The 24,573-nt window shown below is 26.5% G+C and overlaps 4 protein-coding genes across 5 annotated transcripts; 1 reads left to right on the forward strand and 3 right to left on the reverse strand.

The window, feature by feature from the left end:
• Positions 1-1,463: 1,463 nt before the first annotated feature.
• Positions 1,464-11,065, reverse strand: Bm2636 (Uncharacterized protein; the record flags this gene model as incomplete). The annotated part of the gene is made up of 12 exons (XM_043077309.1): positions 1,464-1,814; positions 2,249-2,359; positions 2,522-2,647; positions 2,747-2,881; positions 3,421-3,540; positions 4,125-4,349; positions 4,968-5,114; positions 5,797-5,878; positions 6,182-6,244; positions 7,238-7,318; positions 7,477-7,562; positions 10,931-11,065. 12 exons carry the CDS (start codon positions 11,063-11,065, stop codon positions 1,464-1,466), a joined length of 1,662 nt encoding a protein of 553 aa, XP_042933243.1.
• A 1,582-nt stretch (positions 11,066-12,647) lies between these two features.
• Bm11319 (Uncharacterized protein) lies at positions 12,648-13,265 on the reverse strand (the record flags this gene model as incomplete). Its single annotated transcript, XM_043077310.1, has 2 exons — positions 12,648-12,723; positions 13,240-13,265. 2 exons carry the CDS (start codon positions 13,263-13,265, stop codon positions 12,648-12,650), a joined length of 102 nt encoding a protein of 33 aa, XP_042933244.1.
• Positions 13,266-16,231: 2,966 nt separating this feature from the next.
• Positions 16,232-19,246, forward strand: Bm3862 (Uncharacterized protein; the record flags this gene model as incomplete). Of its 2 annotated transcripts, XM_043077311.1 has the most annotated exons (6): positions 16,232-16,244; positions 16,858-17,048; positions 17,269-17,418; positions 18,141-18,229; positions 18,644-18,815; positions 19,163-19,246. In XM_043077311.1, 6 exons carry the CDS (start codon positions 16,232-16,234, stop codon positions 19,244-19,246), a joined length of 699 nt encoding a protein of 232 aa, XP_042933245.1. The 2 variants fall into 2 exon arrangements, with proteins under 2 accessions (XP_042933245.1, XP_001892878.2); XM_001892843.2 differs by lacking the exon at positions 16,232-16,244 and having other exon boundaries at positions 16,926-17,048.
• Positions 19,247-19,859: 613 nt separating this feature from the next.
• On the reverse strand, positions 19,860-23,336 carry Bm14087 (YjeF-related protein, C-terminus containing protein; the record flags this gene model as incomplete). Its single annotated transcript, XM_001892842.2, has 6 exons — positions 19,860-20,016; positions 20,225-20,321; positions 20,639-20,870; positions 21,400-21,636; positions 22,210-22,352; positions 23,282-23,336. The coding sequence occupies 6 exons, from the start codon at positions 23,334-23,336 to the stop codon at positions 19,860-19,862; spliced, it is 921 nt and encodes a 306-aa protein (XP_001892877.1).
• Between the last annotated feature and the right edge of the window lie 1,237 nt (positions 23,337-24,573).

Genomic DNA, 24,573 nt, shown 5'->3' on the forward strand with positions numbered 1-24,573 from the left:
GATAAAGAAAAGATATTTGTAAGCGATTGCAATGATTTTATTTATTTCTATCTGCAAATCAGATGTAAAGTTATTTGAAGGAAATGAAAGAGGGAGAGAGAGAGAGAGGGAGAGAGAGAGGGAGAATCTATTTTTATGCAAATCTATGAATGAGTAAGCGTTTCTAAACGATAACATATCACTGACAATCTTACCAGACTATATTATTACACTGGGAACATTGAGAAATGATCAAATGGATTTCTCTTCAACACTTATAACATTTATTTGAAATTCATTCTACAATGACACACACACACACACACATTTGCGTAAGTACACGTACATCTACCCTCTTCAGGTATACCTATACGTAAACAATACTTATCACTCACCGTATAATTTTCATGTTCGACTTATACAGGACCATCCACACCTGCACATACCTGCATATATATATTATATACTTGCGTTTCTCTCTCTCTCTCTCTCTCTTATATCTCCACATCTACAACAAAATTTAAATAGTTTTAAGAAAATAATTTCGAAAAGCATATAGAATAAATAATGTTTGATATAGCAACGAAATATATTAAATTAACATAAAATGTGTATATAATAAATAATATGAAATTAAAAGATAAATTTATAAACTTTTCCTGCTAAACTCATAACTTTAAAGAAATAATAAAATACCATTCCCCAAAATATTGTCTTCAACCGTTTTTTAACTTTACTGAAATATCCAATTATTGGAATTTTTAATTAAATATTTTCATTCATTACATTTTTTAATTTCAAGCGCGCTAATATCGTTTGAATTCTATTTCATTTATAAAATTTGTAAAAATTTAATTGCAAAACAAATGATTAATGTTTTTGTAAACATTTTATTGAGCTTCAAAAAGCACTAATTTCCAATTACATATATATAGTAGTATGGGGAACAGATTCTGCAACAAATGCGGATAAATGTGATGACAAGGCATAGTTTTAGAAACAAAAAAAATTCAAATTGCACATTTGAAATTAGTAAAATATAAATTAACACATTAGACTAAAGCTTAAGCAACTAATAGCGCAAAATATTGCAAAAAAAAAAAAAAAAAACCAAAAATATTTTTTCCACAGTCAGTTTCCACAGCAAAATCATTTCGTAGTAATTCTAGTATTACAAACTAATAAAATTAAGTTGAAGAGTTGATAAAGCGAGAATGAAAAATGTTACTGCTGCATAACAATGAAGATTTCAAATTAAAACAAATAGCAATGCCAGCTATTCAATATGTTACAAGAGAGGAAAAGTAAAAATCGAGATCATTTGATGAATAATTACCAGTTGGATTAATTAAGCATCACTTATTCTTCAAGCTAGGAAAGAGGAAACAATATATCATTATCATAATACCATATCATATCAAGCCATATCATATATCGTATCATATCATTAATATATTATGTCATATCATATCATGTCACATATATCAACTATTATTAGCAAAAGCTACGTATGATGTTGGAAATCGTCCAATTTTGTTTACTTTCGATGTGACAGTACCAGTCTCATCAATCATTTGGTTATTTGAAATAATCTGTCCGATCATCCAATCATTACCAATTTTACCTTCTACCAAAACACAGTCACCTGCGTGAACATCTAATTCATCTGCTGTGGTAGCTGTAAAATCGTACAAGACACGATAGATACGTTTGATTGCTTCACTATTACTAGTACACGTTGATGATGAGGTATTTTGCATGTGTTGTGATTCGTCGCATGACAATGAACGTGGAGCAGCATAGTGTTCTAATGGTTCACGTGTTTCACTAACAATCTGCAAAGAAAAAAATTGTTTCACGTTTCACATAGATTTAACGCAAGTGCAATATTGTAATTTATTAATTAAACTTTTACTACTAACGCTTAATATTTCTTCTTTCATAAAAGTATTACTATTATTAATATTATTACGTCGAAATAGCATACACTAGCAAAATAAGTATAGTAGTATATCATCGCAATAACTCACTACTTAAAGATTTTGATTTATATAAATAGTTGAAATTTATAATTCTATAAAAATTTATTACTTTGTCGCACGCAACTTTTTTATTCAGTGATAATTACAGTCTTATGAGAAAGTGTACGCCAAGCAAATGACGTAACAAAATAAATTTCGCTTTATCATCTTTATCTTTACTTCTTGGTTAGGTCTTACGAAATGACAAAAAAAAAAAAAAAAAACCATTACAGTAGAAAAAATCTTACTGGTTCAGTTTCATCTTCTATACTTGACGTTGTTGGTAAACTTGGCGCAGATGGTTTTTCACCATTTCCAAGTTCATGTGATGGTATTGTCAATACCGTTTGCGCCAAACCCTACATTACGAAAAAGAAAAATTGGATAAACCATCAATTTACAGTGGTTTGAAACAAATTACTTTAGATAACTTTGAATCCCAACTTTCAATTCCTGTTTCCTTCTCTTTCTTATTTGCTTCAAATTTTATCATAAAATAAAAGAAATGATATAAATTTAACCAATTTATCCTTAAGTTTTTGCTGGAAACGTGCTAATCGATGGTATTCTCTGTTTTGTGCACCATCGACACTTTTCATTGCTTCATTTATTTTATAAATCAAATATTCCAAAAACTCGACATAACTCTTAAACAATAGAATTATAAAAAAAAAATAATCAAATTTCAAATTATTCCTAATTTAAAATAAATAAAAGGAAAAGAGGTTAACACAAACACAATTTACAATATTAGTCGATGACGGCAACATTGGATTTGCCTCTAATTGAGTACTCTTCAAATATTCCTGAAGTACTGCACCAATTCGTTCCAGTGTCCAACGTCGTCGTTGACCACCTATTATTTCAGCAAAATTTTCTGCCTATAAATAAATATATATGATACTAATTAATTTTATTTTAAAAACATCTTTATTTTAATACCTATTTGAAATGATTAAATTTGATGACTAATCAATAAATTCATAGCTCTTTATTTTTTGTTCCTTTTTTCTACTTAGTAAAAAATATTTAATGGAATACGCTAGTGTATATTATATATGTATGTATCTTATCATTAATTTGCATTTCAGTTATATTAGTCATAATAAATATCATTATTTGCATAATTTCTATTATTAACGGAAATTTATTGTAATAATAATAATTATTATTATTACTACATACTATTGTTATTGTGATAAAGTTCGTTTACAACAATTTTCCTATCTGAAAAAAACGACAAAAAGATCATATTTTACAAGTAACAAATCAAAAATAGAAAAAATATAAAATAAAAAAAGCAAAATTTTATCACTTGATTAAAGAAAGTTGTATTTTGCAAGCAACGAATTGCAACTGGAAAGAAAAATTAAATGAAATTAAATTTTAAAATTTATTTAGGAAGAGAAATAAGACTAACATGAAAATCACATAAATAAATTGTATGACTTGTTGAACAAATTGGCATTATCATCGAAATTTGTTCACTCGGTTCTGCATTCAGCGCATCATTCAATGCATTCATACAACGCTCAAACATCTACAAAATCAATTTGCATTCATCGATTTCATAAAATAATCAAATTTCATCTTAAAAAAGAGAATTGAAAAAAAGAATATACAATTGAAAAGGATGAACTGTGTTTTAAATGATGGCAGATAATACTTTTTTATAAAAATAAAAAACTTTTTTTGATAAAGAATTCTTTTAAAAATTATCGTTTGGATGACTTCAGCAATAAATTCTTTTGCATTTGTAATGCTGTTGAATTGTTGTAAATTAATATTTCAAATAATTTTTTTTTTTGAAACATTCTGTGTATGATCAAATTTATCTATTAAAATGAAGAGGGACAGAAATATTTCATTAACTAATTTTATTTTTATAAAAAATGATGGATAGTAATATAATTTACTATCTATCATTTTAATGTCTATTTATTATATATTTAGAATAGTATCTATTATTTAATGTTTTAAAAGAATTTTCATCATAAAAATTATTCAGCATTATCACTAATAAAATAAAATTAATTAATTAGTGCTCCTCTTATCAATAATTTTCGACAAACAAATCAATTAAAACTGAGTAAGCATGAAGTTTAATTTAAGTAAAATTTATACCATATTTAAATTTGGTCCTAATTGGGAAATTTTTCTTTGAAATCGCCCAAGTGCTGTTTGACAATGTGCTAAACGTTGCTTTTCAACAACTTCCAAATATTCAACACCTTTCCGGAGTACACCATCCGTTACACGCCGTTGTCGCTCGGTTGCTATCGTTTCCTCAATATATGTCTGTTCCTGTTTCATCACTTGCTCTAACAATTTCCGTTTTCTAACCGATAACTGAAAAAATAAAATAAAGAAAAAAAGGTAAAATAATAAGTAAACAATTTATATGAAATTTAAATTTCAGAAATTTTTTCTAGTGTTATAAAGGGTTCATTCCTTCTTTTGCATCAAATTAAAAAATTGACAATAATAGTTGGTCAAAAGAGAATAATACTAATTTCACATAGATAATTATAAACATTGGTTCTCTTCGTCATTTCTTACGATCCCAACTAAGTAAAATAGGGAAAAAATTCAAAAAATGAGATGCACTTAGAGAAGACAGAATTGCAATCTATTCTTTTTTTTTTTTTTTTTTTTTTGGTAAAAAATGGGATAAACAATGAACATAGAATTATTAATTGGAATTACAAATAATAACTACGATTATCACTGCGATTTATTATCAGTTATCATAATAACTAAATGTTTTTATTTTGGAAAAATATGGAAGAGAAATAAAAAAATTCATAGCACTATTCTTCCTGCCTTCATAATGAATTAGTTAATAAACAAAGCACTGATTGTAATTATCAGCACTATCATCATTATTTATTATAATTCATTATTACTATTATCATTATTATTGTACTATTATTACTATTATGAATGTTTGATTATTAAATTCAAAACCTTAATATTTGACATATGGTCATTGTCAATGAGTTGTTCAACCTTTTCAAGATCACGACTGGAACTATGCAACAGACGTTTGATTTTCGATAATTCATCACGTTTGGTGGTCAAAAAACGTAATTCACGATTTGCTAACTGCTCCGTCTACAATAAAATGTATAATAAAAATTGTTTCAGAAATAAAAAAAAGAATATATCATATACTATGGTTGAAGTTAATGATTTTATTGTTGAATTCAGTTAATGATTTGTCTGATAATTCAAAATTTATTCAATTTTCCAGGTTTTTTCATTGTTTATGATGTAAATGGAATGAATAGGAATTGTAATCAAAAAATTATAAGAATATAAGAAGTTGTTTAATCTGTAATGTGCTAAAAATTAATGTAAGACTGTAATATAGCAAAAATTTTTTGCTCGAATATCAAAACTAATTATATGTACACATATATAATGCAGCAAAAAAAGAAAAAAAAATGGAAGAGTTATAAGTAAAAAATTGATCAGACTTGGTAGATACTGAAGGTAAGGTACGATGTGATACGATACTCAAAATTCTACGATGTGATACGATACTCAAAATTCTACGATGTGATACGATACTCAAAATTCTACGATGTGATACGATACTCAAAATTCTACGATGTGATACGATACTCAAAATTCTACGATGTGATACGATACTCAAAATTCTACGATGTGATACGATACTCAAAATTCTGCTAATTAAATATCGTATCACGAAAATTAAGAAAATTTAACCAAAGTGTTGCATATTTAAAAGCATTAATACTGCAAATTAATAAAGAATATTGAAATCACATACGGCACGAATGGTCCTTTGCTGAGAATTAAAAATAGCTCGAAGAGGTTGTACGATATCGTCAGTTATGGCTGAGCCAAGATTGCTGTAAATATTAAAAAATCCAATTAAAAGTTCCAATTAAAATCTACAGTTAGTATGTAAATAATATATTTACTAGTTGCAACCGATCAAAAAGTCATTTCTTCTCTTGTTCTATTTTAATTTAGATGATTAGCAAAAAAAAAAGAATTCGATCTAAATTTATCTTTAAATGGAATAGAAAATATTCGATAAATAATGTCAAATAATATATGATAAGCTTAATGATAAAACCATTATATTATATTAAACCAATTGTTAGCTATCATAAAAATCTATCAGCAATTTCGATAAAATTTAAATTCACTTGTGTATGCTAGCCTGAGCATCAAATTGATCAGCAACATAACTCCATGCATGATCGATAATCCTTCAAAAATATTTCACTCATTGATTTATTTATGTAGCAAATCAATAATTGCAAGTGTTCAAATATTATTTCGAATCTATCAGAAGAATATAATCTCCCGAAACAATGACCTCTTGAAATGATGACCATCAGAACTGTTCGATCATTTAGTGGAGATTGTCTCCTGGGTATGATACGATACATACTTATTTGATTGAAAGGAATTATACCTATCAGTAAAAATTACTTTTTGTCTTATTCAATAACTTATTTAATAATTATTTAATTCAAAAAGTTTTGCAAACATAGAATTTTGCAGTGACACATTCTTAAGATTAATGAAAAATCTAAAAATTAAATTAATTAATTCTTTATCTGCACATATCAAATATGCGTCCTTATTATTTGTGACCAACGTTTGTTTGTACGAATAACGAGTAATAATAGATAATCATTATTTCCCACTAATTACCATCGGTATGAAATTTAGTTAATAATATATAAAGATGTATAAAGTTTACTATAAATAAATAAAAATTTGTGGAGTTCACTACAAATGAATTATTTGATGTATAAAATGGCAAAGAAATTGTTAGTATAATCAATTTCAGCAAATAAATCATCAGACTATGGTAGCTATGGGTAATTAGGCAAATATTTTGAGTAAATAATCGGAATTTCAGGACAAACAAATAAAAGATAGATGAAAAGTATTTAAATATATAAATGTTTGAAACCATAATAGTAAGAATTGATTTACCCAAAGGAATAATTTATATATAAACCATTTCAAATTTTCTATCGATATATACTAAAGATAAATTTAAACAACATTCCGAGAACAAATTCTTAAATGGTTTTCTTTTTTGGAATATTTTTGGAATAACTTTAATGAATTGGATTGTTCATATTTTAAAAATTATATAAAAAAAGTTTAAAGTAAATTTCAAAGAGCAAAAATTGTTTGCAATAAAATTTGAATAAAAGTTTAAATTAAAATAGAAAAAAAAGCACCCCGATGATTTTGCTGAAACTTTATGCAATCTTGATGATAGTTTTTGCATTGTTTTTGAATATGCAAAATCCAATGAAGCTCTGCAATATAGGTTCAAATTAAAAAGAAAAAAAAAACTCAAAATTTAAAATATTTAATCTGCCAATAATCGCCCTTTTTTATCTTTAGATTTTTGTAAAACAAGATTAATGAATCGAATTCAAGTTCCGAAATACTTTCCAGATTGCAAAAATAGTACCTTTCATCAAAAATTGAAATGATTTCTCGTAACATCTCATTATTTGTGTGAACAAGTTGTTGCAACTGTGGAAATGCTGTTGGCGTCTAAAATGAAATCTTTCATTTTGTAAAACAAGAAAAAAAACACGCATATTCCCAAATATTCAAGAAATTTCCGACTATTTTCTACATGCATTCAAGCTAATGGAAGGAAGCATTCATTTTAAGAAATAAAATTTTAATAGAACCAATTTCTACAAAAATAGGTTTGTTGATAATAACATAAATGTTTGACTTTTTGTAAAAATAAAATTAGTAATTAATTTCGCCGTATTTGTCTTTTTATTTTTTCTTATCATCGCACATTTTATTTCTCATTTACTAACTTATCGATTTAAATTTTGATAATTCTAAGTATGCCTGTAAATTAGACTTAGTTTAATATTAATGGAACAAACATGATTCATCATCTATTCAATGAATTGTATAAATTAATGTTTAAATATAAGTCATACTTTTCAACTTTCCTCTTTTTCACTCCGTTCTCTGCTAATGTTTTTAGAAAATTTAAATAAATATATTAGAGAATGTAACGTTTTATAGATTTTACTCTTTTTTTTAAATAGCGCTTGAATTCCATATCATCAATTTTATCAAAAGTAATTAATCACTGGAAATGGAAAATATAAAAACAGAAAGTTTGTAATCGATATGTATAACCTACTATAGCTATAGTTTCCAAACTTGCCAATAAAAACGAGACTGACACAAAGGATCGCACCGATATGATTAATTCAACGATTCAATGATTAAACTATTAATGGTGTGGAAACCCAAGCAAAGACACTGATGAACTGCTGGCTATGACCGGCATATCACTAACATAAGACATAATATAATAGTTGTTGATCTTTTTGAATCAAACTGATTTCTTTTTTCAAGAATTTCATTGAAGTTTCACCAATCATTGAAATGCTGAATGAAATTATGGAAAATTCTGCGTCCAATGCATAACTATTGAAAGTCAATAAAATTTCGCTTTTTCCTTTGTTTTTCTCGACACGAATTAGTATTAATCACTTTTTAAAAATATTTCTTCAGACTGAAAAAAAATAAAAATGAAAAAGAAAAAAAAATTTGACGTCAAAATTTAAAGAAAAAATAAATTTGTCTTCCGATTTTTTGTGACACAATTATCAATAAATTAGAAGTATTAGTAAATATTTGTCAGATTTTTAATTTTTAATTATTTCTATTAGCCATAATTTTTAATAAGCATTGGAGAACTGTGCTATAATTTTAAACATTTTTGTGCACAAAATACATTCCATACAAGCTTAATTAAAATTAAGATTTAAAATTTATTAATATGGAAAATTGAAAACAAAGACAAAACAGACGGAGGAAAAAACCTACCTTTGATAGTAGCATAAAAAACTGAAATACATGTTTCAAAACTTAATGATATTATTAAATAGAACAGTTTTAGATGACAAACTGATTTATCGACTAAATTCATCCACTAATTTAAAATAATAGTAGTTCAATCACCGAAATGATAATTTAAATATTTCTTTATCATTAGCTTTCATAACTTTCCAATCTTTTTAAGTTCTCACATACACAATATGTGCATATATCAATTAGATTTTAAACAACTTAATTTTAAACATTACAATTTATTCAGTTTACACATACATACACTCATATTTTTATACTTTTACCTTTCTGATAAAATGATCTAATCAGAACTGAAATGTAATCAATATATGAAGTGGAAGGAGAATGCATGTAAATTTCAAAAGATTTAATTAAAAAATTTTCCAGAATGTTCAATAAGAACAAATTTAATGCATTCATATTGTTTTCTTTTCTTTTTTCCCCGAATGAAAAAAAAAAAAAAACCCTAACAAATCATCAAATTGAATGTGCAATTATTGGTTTATGTTTCTAGGAAATGAAATAAATTGTCAACTATTGATTCTGAAGTGATTTGAGATTGAAAGTGAATGTTACATAGAGTATCACTGAAATATAATGATGAAAAGGAGGATGTAACGAAATTAGTTTCAATAATTGAATAAAATATTTTGAAAGAGTAACAAACTCATAATATTGCTGAGATGATATAAGGTAAGAATATTAGGAAGAAAATTAGAGTACTTAATTTCCGTTGTTTTTTATCAGATATTTACCAACTTTTATCATTTTCGTCGATGAAAAATTGGCTCAATGAATGAATTGAATTTTAAATAGAAATATTAAATATTTTTTTACTAAAAGTTGCATATTACTAACTGCCGTATTAATTTCAAATATTGAAGTAAAAATTGAAAACTTTCATGAAAAAGAATTTTTAAAATCTCCTTCAAAAATATTTAATATATATAAATTAGATATTTGATTTTTTTTCTCAATTTATAATATATTTCGTTTGGTAGTGACTTGTGTTTTATTCATTAATTTCTAATCCTAAAATCTAACATTTTCCATTTTTTGTCCTGTATTAAGCAAAATTTTCAAAAATTTAACAGTTATAATAATGATAAATAATAACAGCGAACAAACAAGTTGGTAATAACAGGTATCAATATTAATAATCAAAAATATCGAAAAGCTTAAATCTTTTGTTTATTTAAGGCTATTGCATTTTTTTGGATTTAAATAATATCAGTAAATTATTATATTTACGGAAAAGGAGAAGGAAAAGAACAAAATTTTAAATTCGAATTATAATCAATCATAATATTCAAAATAAAAGCTTAGTTCTTTCTATAATCGTTCTCAATGGCATACTGCAATTTCCTGAAAATACTATTAAATTCCGGTTTTATGTTACTAGCTGGGATTGACCAACTGGATATTACCAATGTAGTATATCCCAGGGAAGGTTTTCTTTCAATTCTTGGATTAATTATTGACTATATACTGGCAATAATTCATTGTTATCCATTATAATGCCAATATCATCATCTTAACCCAAATTTAAAGTTTTCGATCACAAAAATATCATTCACTGTTGGTAAATTTTATAGCTTAATTAAATCTATAATTTTTGAGATTATTATTGACATTTCCGATCTCTAAAATAGTTCATTAATTCATTTTCAATAATGTATCAAAACTATCAATATATTTTTCAGTTTTTCGTTCAAAACAAGATAGAATAAATGAAAAATGCAAAATGCTTGCTGTTAAAATGCTTAAAATTTTTTATGAATTTTTGAAAAATGAGAGATGTAACGAGAATAACACAAAAATATTTCTTCTAATACTGAAGACTACAACAAAGGAAATTTTCGAAATCTTTGTTAATTAATCTAAAAAAAGTTCAGAAAAGTCAATTTTTCCATGTTCCATTCTCCTCATATCTACTCCCTTCATAAATGCATTGAGCTTTTAACAAATGACGAGCAATTAAATTTAATTTGAAATCTTATTAGAAATAAAGGAGAATGAAAAGAAAAACTTACAGAAAATTTTCCAATTAGCACAGATTGCTGATGTAATGTTGGTAAATCAACCAATGATAATTGTGATTTTGATAAGCCATTAAATAGTGAACCACGCGACAGAGAACGTCGTAGCCGTGACATACGACTATGCATTTTGCTCAAAATTTCCTTTCTTTTTCCACTTTTTGTTCTTCTTCTACCTTTCTTACGCACCAATCATCAAAACTGATCCCTTTTAACCCTTAAAATTTATCCAATATTCATCACAATTTCTAATTTTGCAGAAAAGAAGATAGTTCAGATCTAATCAATACTTGAAAAAGGGATATAAATCTAGGTGAAATCGTTGTTGTCTGTTGTAATTAATCATGTATTATTCGCAAGATTTGCAATAATCAATAGTCGATCAAATTATTAACTATTTGATCAAATGAAGAGATCAGCTAAAAATAGTCTTAAATTTGTAAATTTGATATAACAAAAAAATATAAATATGAATAGATATATGTAAGAATAGAAAATATTTACATCCAGACACAAATAAGAACAAATTAAAAAGACAAAAAAGAAATTACAAAATTGGAACAATAAATAATCGATCAATGATTATTAATTACATATATATATAATATAGGATAGAAAATGTTGTTGAACAAGTCGTATATTTATTATATATTAAAATATTCAATAAATGGGAATATACTTAAAAATAACAAAGTTTGTTTATGTATAATTTAAAAGTGAATAAGTGAAATGAAGTTTGTCAATTCTATAACCCAAAATCATTCGCCGTTTGTTAACCTTCCTACTTCTCTCTTTAACAACCAACAAATTGACATATGCGTTGATGTTGGTTGTTATATTCTGTCCTTTCTATATCTCATTTTCTAACCTATAATATTACAATAACCGCTATGGTAATATCGTACAACAACAACAACATAAATTCACTTTCACACTTTTGCCTCTCCCATTTTTAATTTAAAATTTAATTAGATAGAAAAAAGTAAAATCAATAAACAAATGCATAAATATTCAATTACAATAAATGTTACGTAAAAACTACGTGTTGTAATAAGCGAGTTGTATCACAGTTATTAATCAAAACAGATTAAGTAACCGATGCATGCGATTAGCATACATGATTAAATTTGGAGATTGGTGGCTGAAAGAATTAGTCCAATTATTCCATAAAGATATAAATGATCACTTATGGTATTACTATTATTGTTATTATTATTGTAATATGAAATACTGGTGATGATTTATAAAAAATGATATTACTTATCATAATAATCTTATAACAGTTGACTGCAACATCAGATTTTAACAATCAGATTTTAAGGTATTATCATTAATGATCTGGTACTAACCGATGATTTATGGCCTAAAATTCCCATGTTATACAAATTATTTGAAGTTATCAATGTTTACAATCAAAATATAAATCAGAACAGAAAATCAAACGTTATTAAATGATGAATGATTAAATGATATAAATTTTAACAACAAATTCTTCAATAAACCGAGTTAACCAATTAAAATCAATCAAATAATTTATGTTAGTAATTGGATAAATGAAATCGCAAGATTCAAATATCGATATGTCAAGTAAAGATGACCAGCGTTCATCATGCATAGAACATAGCATAATTGCTGGTGATGGGTGCAGTCTCATACCAATGTCACATAAACGAATGAAAACCAACTGAAATCGATGGTAAACATTTTCGAATCACCTACCAACACTGTCGTCATCACCGTCACCACCACTAGCATTGTTACCATCATCGTCAGCGTCATCATCATCACTACCATCATCATCGTTATTATTATTATTATTATTATTATTATTATTATTATTATTATTATTATTATTATCGTTGTCATTATTATTATCATTGTTGAAATATAAATAATTAATTGCAGTTTATCAAACATTTAAAGGGTTCTAAGATTTGTTCTATAATATGAAATAATTGTTCGTCTATTCCTGCATATTCTGCCTTTAGTGTTTTCATGAACTATTTCATGAAGCCAAATGACCCATAAATTTAAGATTTGGCAGTCTAAGAAACTGTTTGATTCCAACTATCTGTGACAAATTGTTATGCCATTAAATCTTTAATATTGGCAATGTACGAAAGCTGAGATGGATATTTTATCTATCAAAAATGATATGATGCGATGAATAGCTGAAAATGAACATATTTCTGAAATAATAGGAAGGAAATAAAAAGAAAAAAAAATAAAAGTATTCTAGTGGCAGAATGAAAATGATCGCTGTAGCCAATTAAAATCACGAGTATATGTTGATATGTACATACACTCCCCATGGGCTGCTCAAACCCATTTCGTTAGATTTGCCCCAAACTATTGGTAGAACAAAATCATTTTCGAGACTAACTAATAGAGATTAAAATTTACTTACTCAGTTACTCACCACTTAATACTAGCAATTTAATGATTTGACAAGATGACAAGTTTCTTTTTTCTTTGTTTTTTTTTTTTTTTTTGCAATAATAATAATCAATAATAATAATAACAATAATAATAAAATTATTTAGAAAGAAATTCGTGACAATAGATAACTGATGTAAAGCAATGGCAGAAAAAACCAAAAAGGATTTTAAGGAAAATCTTTTGAATTTCTAAATTTATATAACTTTCTAATAAAATTTTTTTCCTGCCTTCTTTTTTTTCTTCCCCTCTTCTCTCCTTTTTTTTCTTCTGTCATCATTTCTGACCTAATAAACATGTGCATTAACGTACAATTAAGATCCAAGAATTACATGAGATGGATATTCGTCACACCAGTAAATAATTTTCAGTAAAATGTCATTATTATTACTCTCCAACTACAATAATCAGAATAGCAGTAATAGCAACAATAGTCGTAATAATAGTAAGAACAGTGATATTAATGGGGATGATGACAATAATGATAATATAACAATAATAATAGTGGTAATAATAACATAGCAATAAGAGTTGAAAAAAAATTAAATAGTGATAAAATGATACAATAATTGAAGTAATTTATTTTTGAGGATTTACTAAAAGCATACACTTACGTATTTCGCATCAGATTTAAATTAATAATAAAGCAAAAAATAGAATTAAAGGAAGAAATTAATAGAATATGTTGTTCCATTTGCTGGATAGAAAAAAAAAAAATGAAAACAGTTTTTTCTTCTTTTTCTAATTAATCATCTATTCAACAAAGATTAAAAAAATGGAAAAATTTTTTCTTTCTAAATTCTTAATTTTTATTTGAACATCAAAAAATAGGTTTGTTTAAACAATTTACCAATAATTCCGAACGTTAGAAGAAGCAAAGGAAAGATGAAATTAAAACAAAATTAAGTGGGACAAAATGCAAGGTCATTTTTGAAAGAAAATTGAATTTAGTTAATTTATCAGTGCAGCAATGGAAAATCTGCCAAAGCGCTGATTGCAATCTCATCGTAAAAGAAGAATAAACGAAAACATTCTTAAATAATATTGCTATTGCTACTCGGAATTTTTACCACTTCACGAAAGTTATGTCTTTTTTCATTGCTACACAATGACTGCAAATGAAAAAACAAAAAAAAAAAAAAAAAAAAAACAACAAAATATTTAGTTTTTATTTCGAATTCTCATAAAAGCATCCAAAATTTTTGTCTGGTTTGGCTTTTCATATGTCAAAGCATGTAAAATATTGATTGATTTGGTTTTTGTATTTTAAATTATACAAATTATTATATTTGTTAATAGAAAATATGCAAATTATCGTGACTAAATCATTTCTTCTAAATCACTAATTAATTGCTCTTTGTCAGCATTTTATTAATTAAAGCCATTTATTATTATTATTAATTTTTTTCTCATTAATTCTGAAAAAACTTCTTTGTATTTTGTCTTTTATTCATTGTTCTTCTTTTCCTTTTTTCTATTCCAAATAAATCAAACTCAATAAATCGTTTTAAACAAATTCAAACCGAGTGATAATTCACAAAATTTAAATTACCACATTTTCTTTCACCTCTGAAATGAAAAATTTTCCAATAAGCCAGAAATTTTAAACTGTTTTAAAAAATGTAATCAGAAATGAAATTAAAAAAGAAATGATGGGTGATTAAGACAAATTCGAAAAAAGATCAATTTTGCAAACTGATTGAAATATGAAAATTAATATTTAAAATCAAATGAAAAGTATTCAATACTAAAATTTCAACACTACAAATCAATTTAAGAACGACAATATTTATACATAAACATATTTCGATTAATAAAATGAAATTTTTCTTTCTAACCAGTTAATTACATTTATTTATGCTATTCAAGCTTACATAAGAAATACTTGATTGTATTTGACTGATGTATTACAATGCACAAATAACTTTATCAAAATTTAGGCAAATTTTCAAACTGGGAAAAAAATTATAGATTAAAAAAGTAACATAAGAAAAATTTAAGAAACAATTTTAGAGAGCAAGCAAAACAAACAAATGATAAACAATAATAATAATAAAATGGAAATAACAAAGTAATAATTAGTAATAAATGATGAACAAATGATAGTATAGTAATTTTAAACTAAATGAAAATGACAGTTAAGATAATGTAAGAAAGGGGAAACTGAATAAAGTCCATATGAGAAACAACATTTCTGTTGAAAAGGTTTTCTCTCTTTTTTCTAGCCACAAAAAAGTTTTGAAGACTGAAGAATGTTTAAAACAACTCATTCATTGCATTTTGCTCCATCAAGCAGAAAATATTTCCCTCCACTTTGTCATTCCGTGGTGAATGGCAAAATTACATGCAATAAGGACGACGAAGGAGCACAGCGGAAAGGTCGTACAATAAATTTTTGCAACAAAACTTGATTCAACCAACAGTAATAATGGATGTTTTCTAAAAAGTAATATTTTCAAATTCGCATCGAAATGTTTCTTCTTTTTGCGCTTTCTCATTTATTTTTCTTTCCCTGCCCCGTTGATTTGTTAGGAAAACAGATAATAAAACAAATAGTGATAATGATAATAATAACAATAGTAGTAGCAGATAATAGCAATAATAATAACGAGCTTTTGTAAAAAGTGCTGGTGAAATTAATTAGTGACGAATCAGTAATGTCAGTCTTTAAAAATTCGAGTGTGCTTTTCTCAACTATTTCCAGCAAGCTTATATTTACTTGCTTCCAATTAATTCATTTCTTTAATTCTACGCATAAATTATTCCCTATAAAGCAATTAAGAATTTGATAATGAAATCATTGTTACAACAATTTAAGTGTTAGTGTTGTTGCTATTTTCCAATAAAAATCTGTTAGATATGGGCGAGAAAAGTTAGCAGTACTTACCATTTCTCTTTTTTTGATACTAAGAAATGTATGGAAATGGAAGTGATAATTTGATAAACTCCTGATAATTGTATAATTACTGATTATGAATTGTTTAATTATTGCCAGTAATGAAACTGTTTGGAAATAGTTTATTAGATAAATTTCTGAATTAAAATATGAAAAAATTTCTTCTTCTTTTAATTGAAAATTGTCTTTACAGCATTTTTTCCCTTGTTACGTTTTTTGTATTAATTGTTATGCAAATGTGCGTATAAATTTCAAACTTATAATTGCTTTCTTGATAAAGTTGAATTTTTCAAACTAAAAAAAATACGAGTAATGTCAAGAAATCTTTGCACCAACTTTTATTAATCTACTTCAAAATAGATAAATGTTGTAACGAAAAAATTTAATTTAAAACGAAAAACTTTTTGCAATAGTTAAATTCAAAAAGTTATAAGAACAATCAAAAATATAGTAAAATTTAACAAAAATAACATTGTAAAAGAGAAAAAGGAATAGAAGAAAAGGATAACTGAGTAAAATAATTTGTAAAAAACTGAAAAAATAATTTGCAAAAAAATCACTTCTGAGTGGTTAACAATTCTCCCCTCAGAAATTGGCGGTATACGACGATTTTGGTCAAAACTTGCTGATCGTCAGAGTAACTTAGAAAAAACTCAAATGAGCCCGGAATTTCTGGCACTCACTAAGAATTATGATGCTTACAAAGAAAGTAATGATATACTTGTTGAAAAATTGGAAGCATGCATTCAGCAAAATAGAAGTACCATTGCTAGTGGAGAAGTAAGTCTTTTTTTTTTGTCCCCAATGATCAAAGAAAAAATATAGGAATGGAAATTTGGATTAAAATTAAACAACAAATTTATATAGTAGATGTTTGTTCACATTAGGTATAGTTTTAAAATGAAATAATTATTAACTTATTTGCATTGCTAGTAAAAATTATTTATTGATACGAATTTATTCGATTTATTATATGAATATGTTAAATTTAATATTGCAGATTGTTGACATCCCAAATGAGAATCCATATGAAAAACTTTCAAATGCATTTTTTTTATTGTACGGTTGCTTACCACCTGATAAGATAACAGCTATTCAATCTTTGATCTCTATTACACAAAATTTAGCCAAAGTACAACGTGAAAACCAGGTAAGAAATTACTTTGTCACCTTAGAAATATCATCTCAAGCTCATTCTAAGAGATCTTTACTGATATTCTGCGAAATGTTTCACTGCAACAAACACTATAAAAATCACTTCCATTACAATACGAAATGAATCTTGTAACCTTTAACCCATATTTCTTTTTTTACTATCCGACAAATTTTTTTAATTTCTCACTCCTCTAGATGCTGTTTTAGACAAAATAAACTCTGTTCAATTTAAATAAATAATTTTAGAATGGATGAATCTGTCGTAACTACATAACACATAATCTCTCTATTAAAATTGATTTCAGTAGTTCAAAAACGATCCAGTAGAAAAATTTAATTTAAACCTATCACAAACTTCATGTAAAATAACAGTTACTTTTTTCGTATTATTTAATATCAAGACTTATTATCATTATGTAATTACTTTTCTCCTTCCTTTCGATTTCAATCCTTTTCCTTACTTATAGTTTAATATTGAAAAACTTGTAGAATTTTGCAGGATTTTTGAAAAAACTCAATATATTTTAATAGCAAATTCCAATTACAAATCTTAGCTAATATTTTCTTGAAAATTTGAGAATTTCTGTAAAAATTTTCAAAAAAGAATTGATAAATTCTGGAAAAAACAATTAAAAATAAATTTCGCAGTCCTAAAAAAGGAATTTTTTAATCATTTGAAAATTTCCACATATGCTGTCATTTACTTCTTTAATCTAGCTAAATGGACGGAAAGCAATTCGGCATTTACGACGATTTTTCGCAGTTGAATATAAGGAATTAACAGATGAACGAACAAAATTGGAAAAGTAAATAATCGGAGTGATTTGTCGATGCGATCATCCGAAAATTAAAATATATAGTTTTAGAAAGTTATGAGGAATTATTTTTAAAAAGATGAAGTAAGATGAACAGGAAAATAAACACAGTTTTGAAAGAAGCATGAAAGACTTTATTTATGGATTGGTGTGATCATATTTTGATGTGATTGCCATGGCAGAGTTTCAGAGAATTAAAATTTGAAATCTTGAATTATTGTACGCTAACTGACCGTAAGTATTATATTTTAAGTGCTGAAGAGAATATGTAAAATAATCCAAACAATATTATTGTAAATGCTTCAGTAGACTGGTCGTATTTATCACTATCGTATATCGCCATGCTTGTAAATGTTCATAAAAGTGATATTATGATGCAGAAATTACCTGATCATCCATTTTTAGAGCACGTGCAGATATGGATCATATGAAGCATGAAGTAAAAATAGCAAATACAACGGAAAAAATTGAAAAATATGCTATACTTTATGAGCAGGCTGTTGAAGAATTTGATGGACAGGCACGTCGTACTATTGTTTTACTCAATCAATTACCTAAAATTAAAACGACTCATTTGGTATGACTTTATATAAATAAGTAAAACAATAGAAATAACTGGTTAAATGAATTGATGTAAGTTTTAACGGAATGAATGTAAATTTTACTGGTACGCTAGTAATATAGTAAATTTTTTTTGTTAAAGTTTTCTTATTCAATTACTCATCATTTAATTACTAGCAGCTTAGTGATTTAACAAGATTATAAGTTTCTTTTTTTCTTGTTTTCCATAATAATAAAAATAGTGGTAATAATAACAATAATATACCAATTAATAATAATGATAATAACAATAACAATCAATTCTTAACTGTTGAAATCGAGAGTTGATAAACAGTATAAGTACTTTTTGGGAACAATTTCTAGAAAGATATTGTGGAATTTTGGTCAATTCTTCATGAATATCATGAACAAAGTGCACAGTGCATAGATATAAAGTCAATAGAATGAATATTAAACGATGGATAATAATGAATATTTGAAATCATTGCTTTAAAAGATTAAATATTATAAAGATAAATTTTGAAAGCATACTTTATATAGCATCTAGTAATATAATATATAATAAGAGGAAGAGATGAACGGTAGGAAGTAGTTTATTTTTCAATTTACTTGATACTTGCTAAAAATTAAAATAACTCGACAAAAAACTAAAACTTTATTGAATAATTGTTAAAAATTCTAAAAATTCTCACATTTATACACAGTGGTTCAAGATTTACACATCACACATAGTGGAATGCACTGAATTCGAATTTGATTCGAAACTGAAGAATATATAAAACATACCCTTACATATAATTCGATAACAATTTTGTAGAAAATTTGTACTTTCTACAATGTTGTACTATCGAATATATTCAGTGCATATAAAGAGGAAATTTGGACGATTTTCTATAATCTGCTAAAGAAAATCAAGATAATATGATTTCATTAACTGATAAAATTCAAACGAACGATCCATCTGGTGACATTCAGCGCTCTTTATTCTGAATTTTAGAAAGCAACGTGCAAAATAGAGTCTATGATATTCTGAATCAAATGCATCAATATATAAGAATGATTAAGGTTCACAAAGTCTGATTAGTCCTGGTATTTCTGCAATCATATCACTTGCTGTAGATGACCTTCCATTCCTTTCAAAGGATACTTTGGCAGCCCAACGAATAAGCTGACTCGCGGCAACACTAGAAGATATCGTTGGTGCTGAATCATTTTTCCTGTAAAGAAGTTGGTTATAAATGATTATGTTGCAAGTTTATTTCCACAAATGCAATGAATCATAATCAAATAGCTTTTTATTGATGAATAGAAAGTTCGTATGATATCTTTAATATCTCTCTAGTTTTTCCTTATTACGAAAGAAGATCTCCACTTGGTAACTTTGAAAAAAAAAAAAAAAAAAAAAAAATAAATAAATAAAGTCACCGGATAGCCCAATATGAGAAGACAGCTAATGCACCACTGAGCAAATCCCCTTGTCCACCGCAGCGTCTCGGAGAACCAACTGATTCTTCTCGATAAACTGAAATAGGATTACTTTAATACTCAAACTTATTTAATGAAGTTTTTATTATAGACGGTCCTAGTTATTCGATGTAGCACATCTTGTAACAGCGGTATAACTATACTTTTGACCAAACATGTATCAACTTTAATATAGAGATTTTACTTTAAGCAAAGTTTGTTGCTATAAGTAACTTAAAATTATGAAGACTCTATTACCCAGAGTACAACTACTGTTTAAAGACAAAGGACAAAAGTCAATTGCTACGACTCTGCTACAAATTTTAAATTAAGAAATTCAGAAATGAAAATGACCTAGTTATCACCTATACTTACGTTTCTCTCCATTGGTAATTACATCACGAGGCCCTTTTTGTAGTATTGTACAACCGATATGACTAGCCAGCTCCCATGCTGCTTCACCGGATTCAACTTTTGCTCTATCAATTTTGTCTACTTTGAAAGCTGATTGATAGAGACGATTGAATTCCGAATGGTTTGGGGTCAGTATTGCTTGCTCATAACCACTGATAATATTCAAATTCTTGGCTAAGAAAAATAAACCATCCTAAATTGATGAAAAATTAATGACATTAAATTGATGATGGTGACAAGATCCAACTAATCATTAATTAGTTCGGAATTGATAGTTATGGGAACAAAACAAAGGATTGTAATACTCATAATGCACAGTTTAACATAGAAATAAGACTAAAATGAGAGTAATTCAAAGGTAGTAAACAAAGGAAGTATTAAAGACAGTTGTGTGATAAATGTCAGTTTAAAAATTCCAAAAAAAATGCTATTAGCCAAACACAGATAAATTACTGATAATTAGATAATGGTTTTCTTATAAAAACAAACTATTGCCTATATTAAGAAAGTATAAACAAGACCAGATATTATTCTACTAACATCCATACATACCTTATTTATCTTATTACTATGTAAACGAATAAGTTTCATATGAGACCATTTTAACATTATTAGAAGTGAAAACAATATTTTCCAATAGCTAGTTTTTTATTAGCTAAACTTTTACTAGAATAAATTTCAAACAAACATAATAATACTGCTCTAACGAAAAAACAACATACCGCATCTACAATGATAGGTATATTTTTTTTCCTAGCTGATTCAATTACAAATTCCACGACTGATACCGTTTTTTCATCTCTTCCAAGACCCGGTCCTACGATAAAAGCATCAACACGATGTAGTGATTCTGTAATTGCATCTTTATCATATGATGGATGTACCATTAACTCCGGACTATATCCTTTGATTACATTTGCTGCTTCAGCAGGACAAAATACATGTACCATATCACATCCCTATAAAAATGAATGAAACAACTTTAGAATTTGCACTTCTAATCGATTATACTTATGTGGAATGAAAAAATTTAACAACATGAAGTAGAATAAGTACATTTAAAATAATTTTCCTTCTTAATTTTCTCTTTATTTCTCTTTCTTAAATTTCTTTATTTCTCCTTATATACTAAATGAAGTAAAAAATCAAACATTTAAATGACATGAATTATATGTGAGAGGAATGGACAACTGAGAATTGTTATAAAAACTTAATGTTATCCACTGAGTCACTAAGGTTTTGAAATACTTCCTCCCCATGTCCTAACTGAATTTACTCAATAAATTTAGAATTATTCTGTTCAAGAAGGAAAAAAAAATTAAATAAGGCATTAAAACATTTACAAAAAGAAGGAAAAAAATTAAACAAGAATAAAAGAAAAATGGAGCTATATTTACGATTGAAGAATCAAGTGGTGTTAAATTAAATGAGCAATAAGGATGAATATGAATATATAAGTCTTGTGAAAGTAAATTAATGAGTTATGAAATGAATAAATAATGTAAAGATTTGCCAACAATATAATATAATACCACTTTTAGTGCTGTAATAGCTGAAAAATATGGTGCTCCGGTATAAATTAATGAACCACCAACAACACCGATACGCCCACATTCACCTTTCGTTAGATTACCGTTTAGCTGTGGAAGAAGTTCTTGTACCGATGTTAAAGCTGCTGAAAAAAAAAAATCCAAGAGTTATCTTATCTTTTCGAGTTGAAATGTTTTCTCCCCAAAGTTTTGTTTTTTGATTTTCAAGAACAAAATGATAGCATTCCACAATTTTCTTTTATATTCACAAGAAAAAAATAGTTTTATACGAAATGTTATTTAAAAAAAAGGAAAAAATTCAAGGCCCTGACATTGACATTTCGCGTACAATCGGTGGGATGGAAATTTTTGAAATTGTGATATCAAATACTGCAATTTTGTTGCATACATGAATAAACCTCAAAAATTTGATGTTTTATTCAAATTAAATTTAATATCTTAAGATTTTGAGCTTATATTAAAGAAGGAGTGATAATTGATTAATGATTAAGAAGTAGCTCTTACTAAATAAATACCCAGTTTTATTCAAAAGAAAAGGATCACATTTATTCATTTATTAAGATAAAAATTAATAAAAAAATTAATAAATGGACAAATGTTAGAAAGGACAAAATGTAGTAGCTATTTCAAAACTCATCTGAACGATTTTAGAAATAAAACAAAAGCATAAATTTTAATTTCAATCCAGTAATAATTCAGTGATTTAATCACTGAATTAGTCGCCCTTACTATTGAATTATAAGCATTTTAACTAATATAATAATGATGATACTAGTAATTTAATAAACACTAAATTCAACATTAATTTAATTTGGTTATTGAGATAGTTATAAAACTCATCTAAATATCCATTTATTGCTATCAAATTATGACAGATTTTAGTATGAGAAACAAGAGTAACATTATCAACTTAAAGCAAGATTTACCAAAATGAAAAGTTTGAAAATAGAATCATAGCAAGCTTTAAAAAATATTACGACTTAAGTTTCGAATCAAGCTACCTCATTTAAATTATTTTTTCTTAATTCGAATTATTGAGTCTAATATAACTTACAAGTGACATTGAGATGTTTCAAAGTTTTCGGAACATGATATGGCAGGACTGGCATCGGTGTTGAAAATCTGATGCAAATTTTCGCTTCCAAAATTAATGTCACGAAATTATTCACTGCACAAACGACAACCAATTTGTTCTTATTGATCCGAAATTTCCATCAAATTACATATGCCATTGCATATTATGCATAAGTTAAAGTGTATAAAGCGGGAGAACCTGAAAAATTCTTTAATTGGAAATTTCTTTTTAAAAAGTCGCATATTTATTAAACCAATTACTAAAGTATTAAACTTGGTCTTTATTGATAAAAGACTTATACTTTTCAATTTTCATCTGCTATTCAACAGAATAATACCATTCGGTTATTTTATTAGAAATAAACAATTTTCTTCTTACTGTTTAAAACTTTTCTCGATGAAACAGACGATTTGGATAAAGTACAGAAATATGCTGGTATAGCTAAACAAAAAGAAAACACTTATTGTTGTTCAATTCAAAATTATATTTCTTTCAAAACGAATATTTGTACAGAAAATACTTTCGCAATTCCTTCGTGGACAAATAATTAACCAACGACATTTCTAAGTTTTAACTTGAAAAACCTTTAAACCATGAGCAGGAATTCTTGAATTCACTATGGAAATGAATTTCTGATATCCCACACGTCACAGTACAAAGTTACTTATCCTTTTTCACTGAATTCTTTAGCTTTAATTAACAATTAATACCAATACATTTCTAAATTTTAACTTGAAAAACCTCAATATTTTTTTTTATTAAGTTTTTCACTAAACAAAGGAAAAATATATTTGCTGACGCAATTTGTTCCATAATTTAAAACATTAAACAACATAATTAGGCGGCCATTACCTATTGATATATTTCATAACTTAAAAGTTCCAAATACTTAATTTCATACGAATAACAAGGCACATAATTCCAGTGGAAATATATTTTCCAGGACATCGCAGCGATACTAAGACAATGTTCTATTGAGATACATAAATTTATTACATGGAGGTAATCACATGGAATTACAGGATTTTTTACTTGATATGGAACAAAAAAGTGTCATTTTCTATGGCTAATTAATAATACCTGAAATAATGTTCGGAAGTAGATAGAATAATGCAAAATTTTTTGGATCCATCATACCTCACTTCTATGTCCACTTTTTCAATTAATGAAGATTTGGTAATGTCCGATCCTAATTTTCTTTTTTCGTGATCCTAATCTTAAGAAGCAGAAGATACAGAACAAAATAATGATGGTAGCTTAATAAATAATAA

The sequence above is a fragment of the Brugia malayi genome (assembly GCF_000002995.4).
Source record: "Brugia malayi strain FR3 genome assembly, contig: Bm_v4_Chr1_scaffold_001, whole genome shotgun sequence".
Lineage (NCBI taxonomy): Eukaryota > Metazoa > Nematoda > Chromadorea > Rhabditida > Onchocercidae > Brugia > Brugia malayi.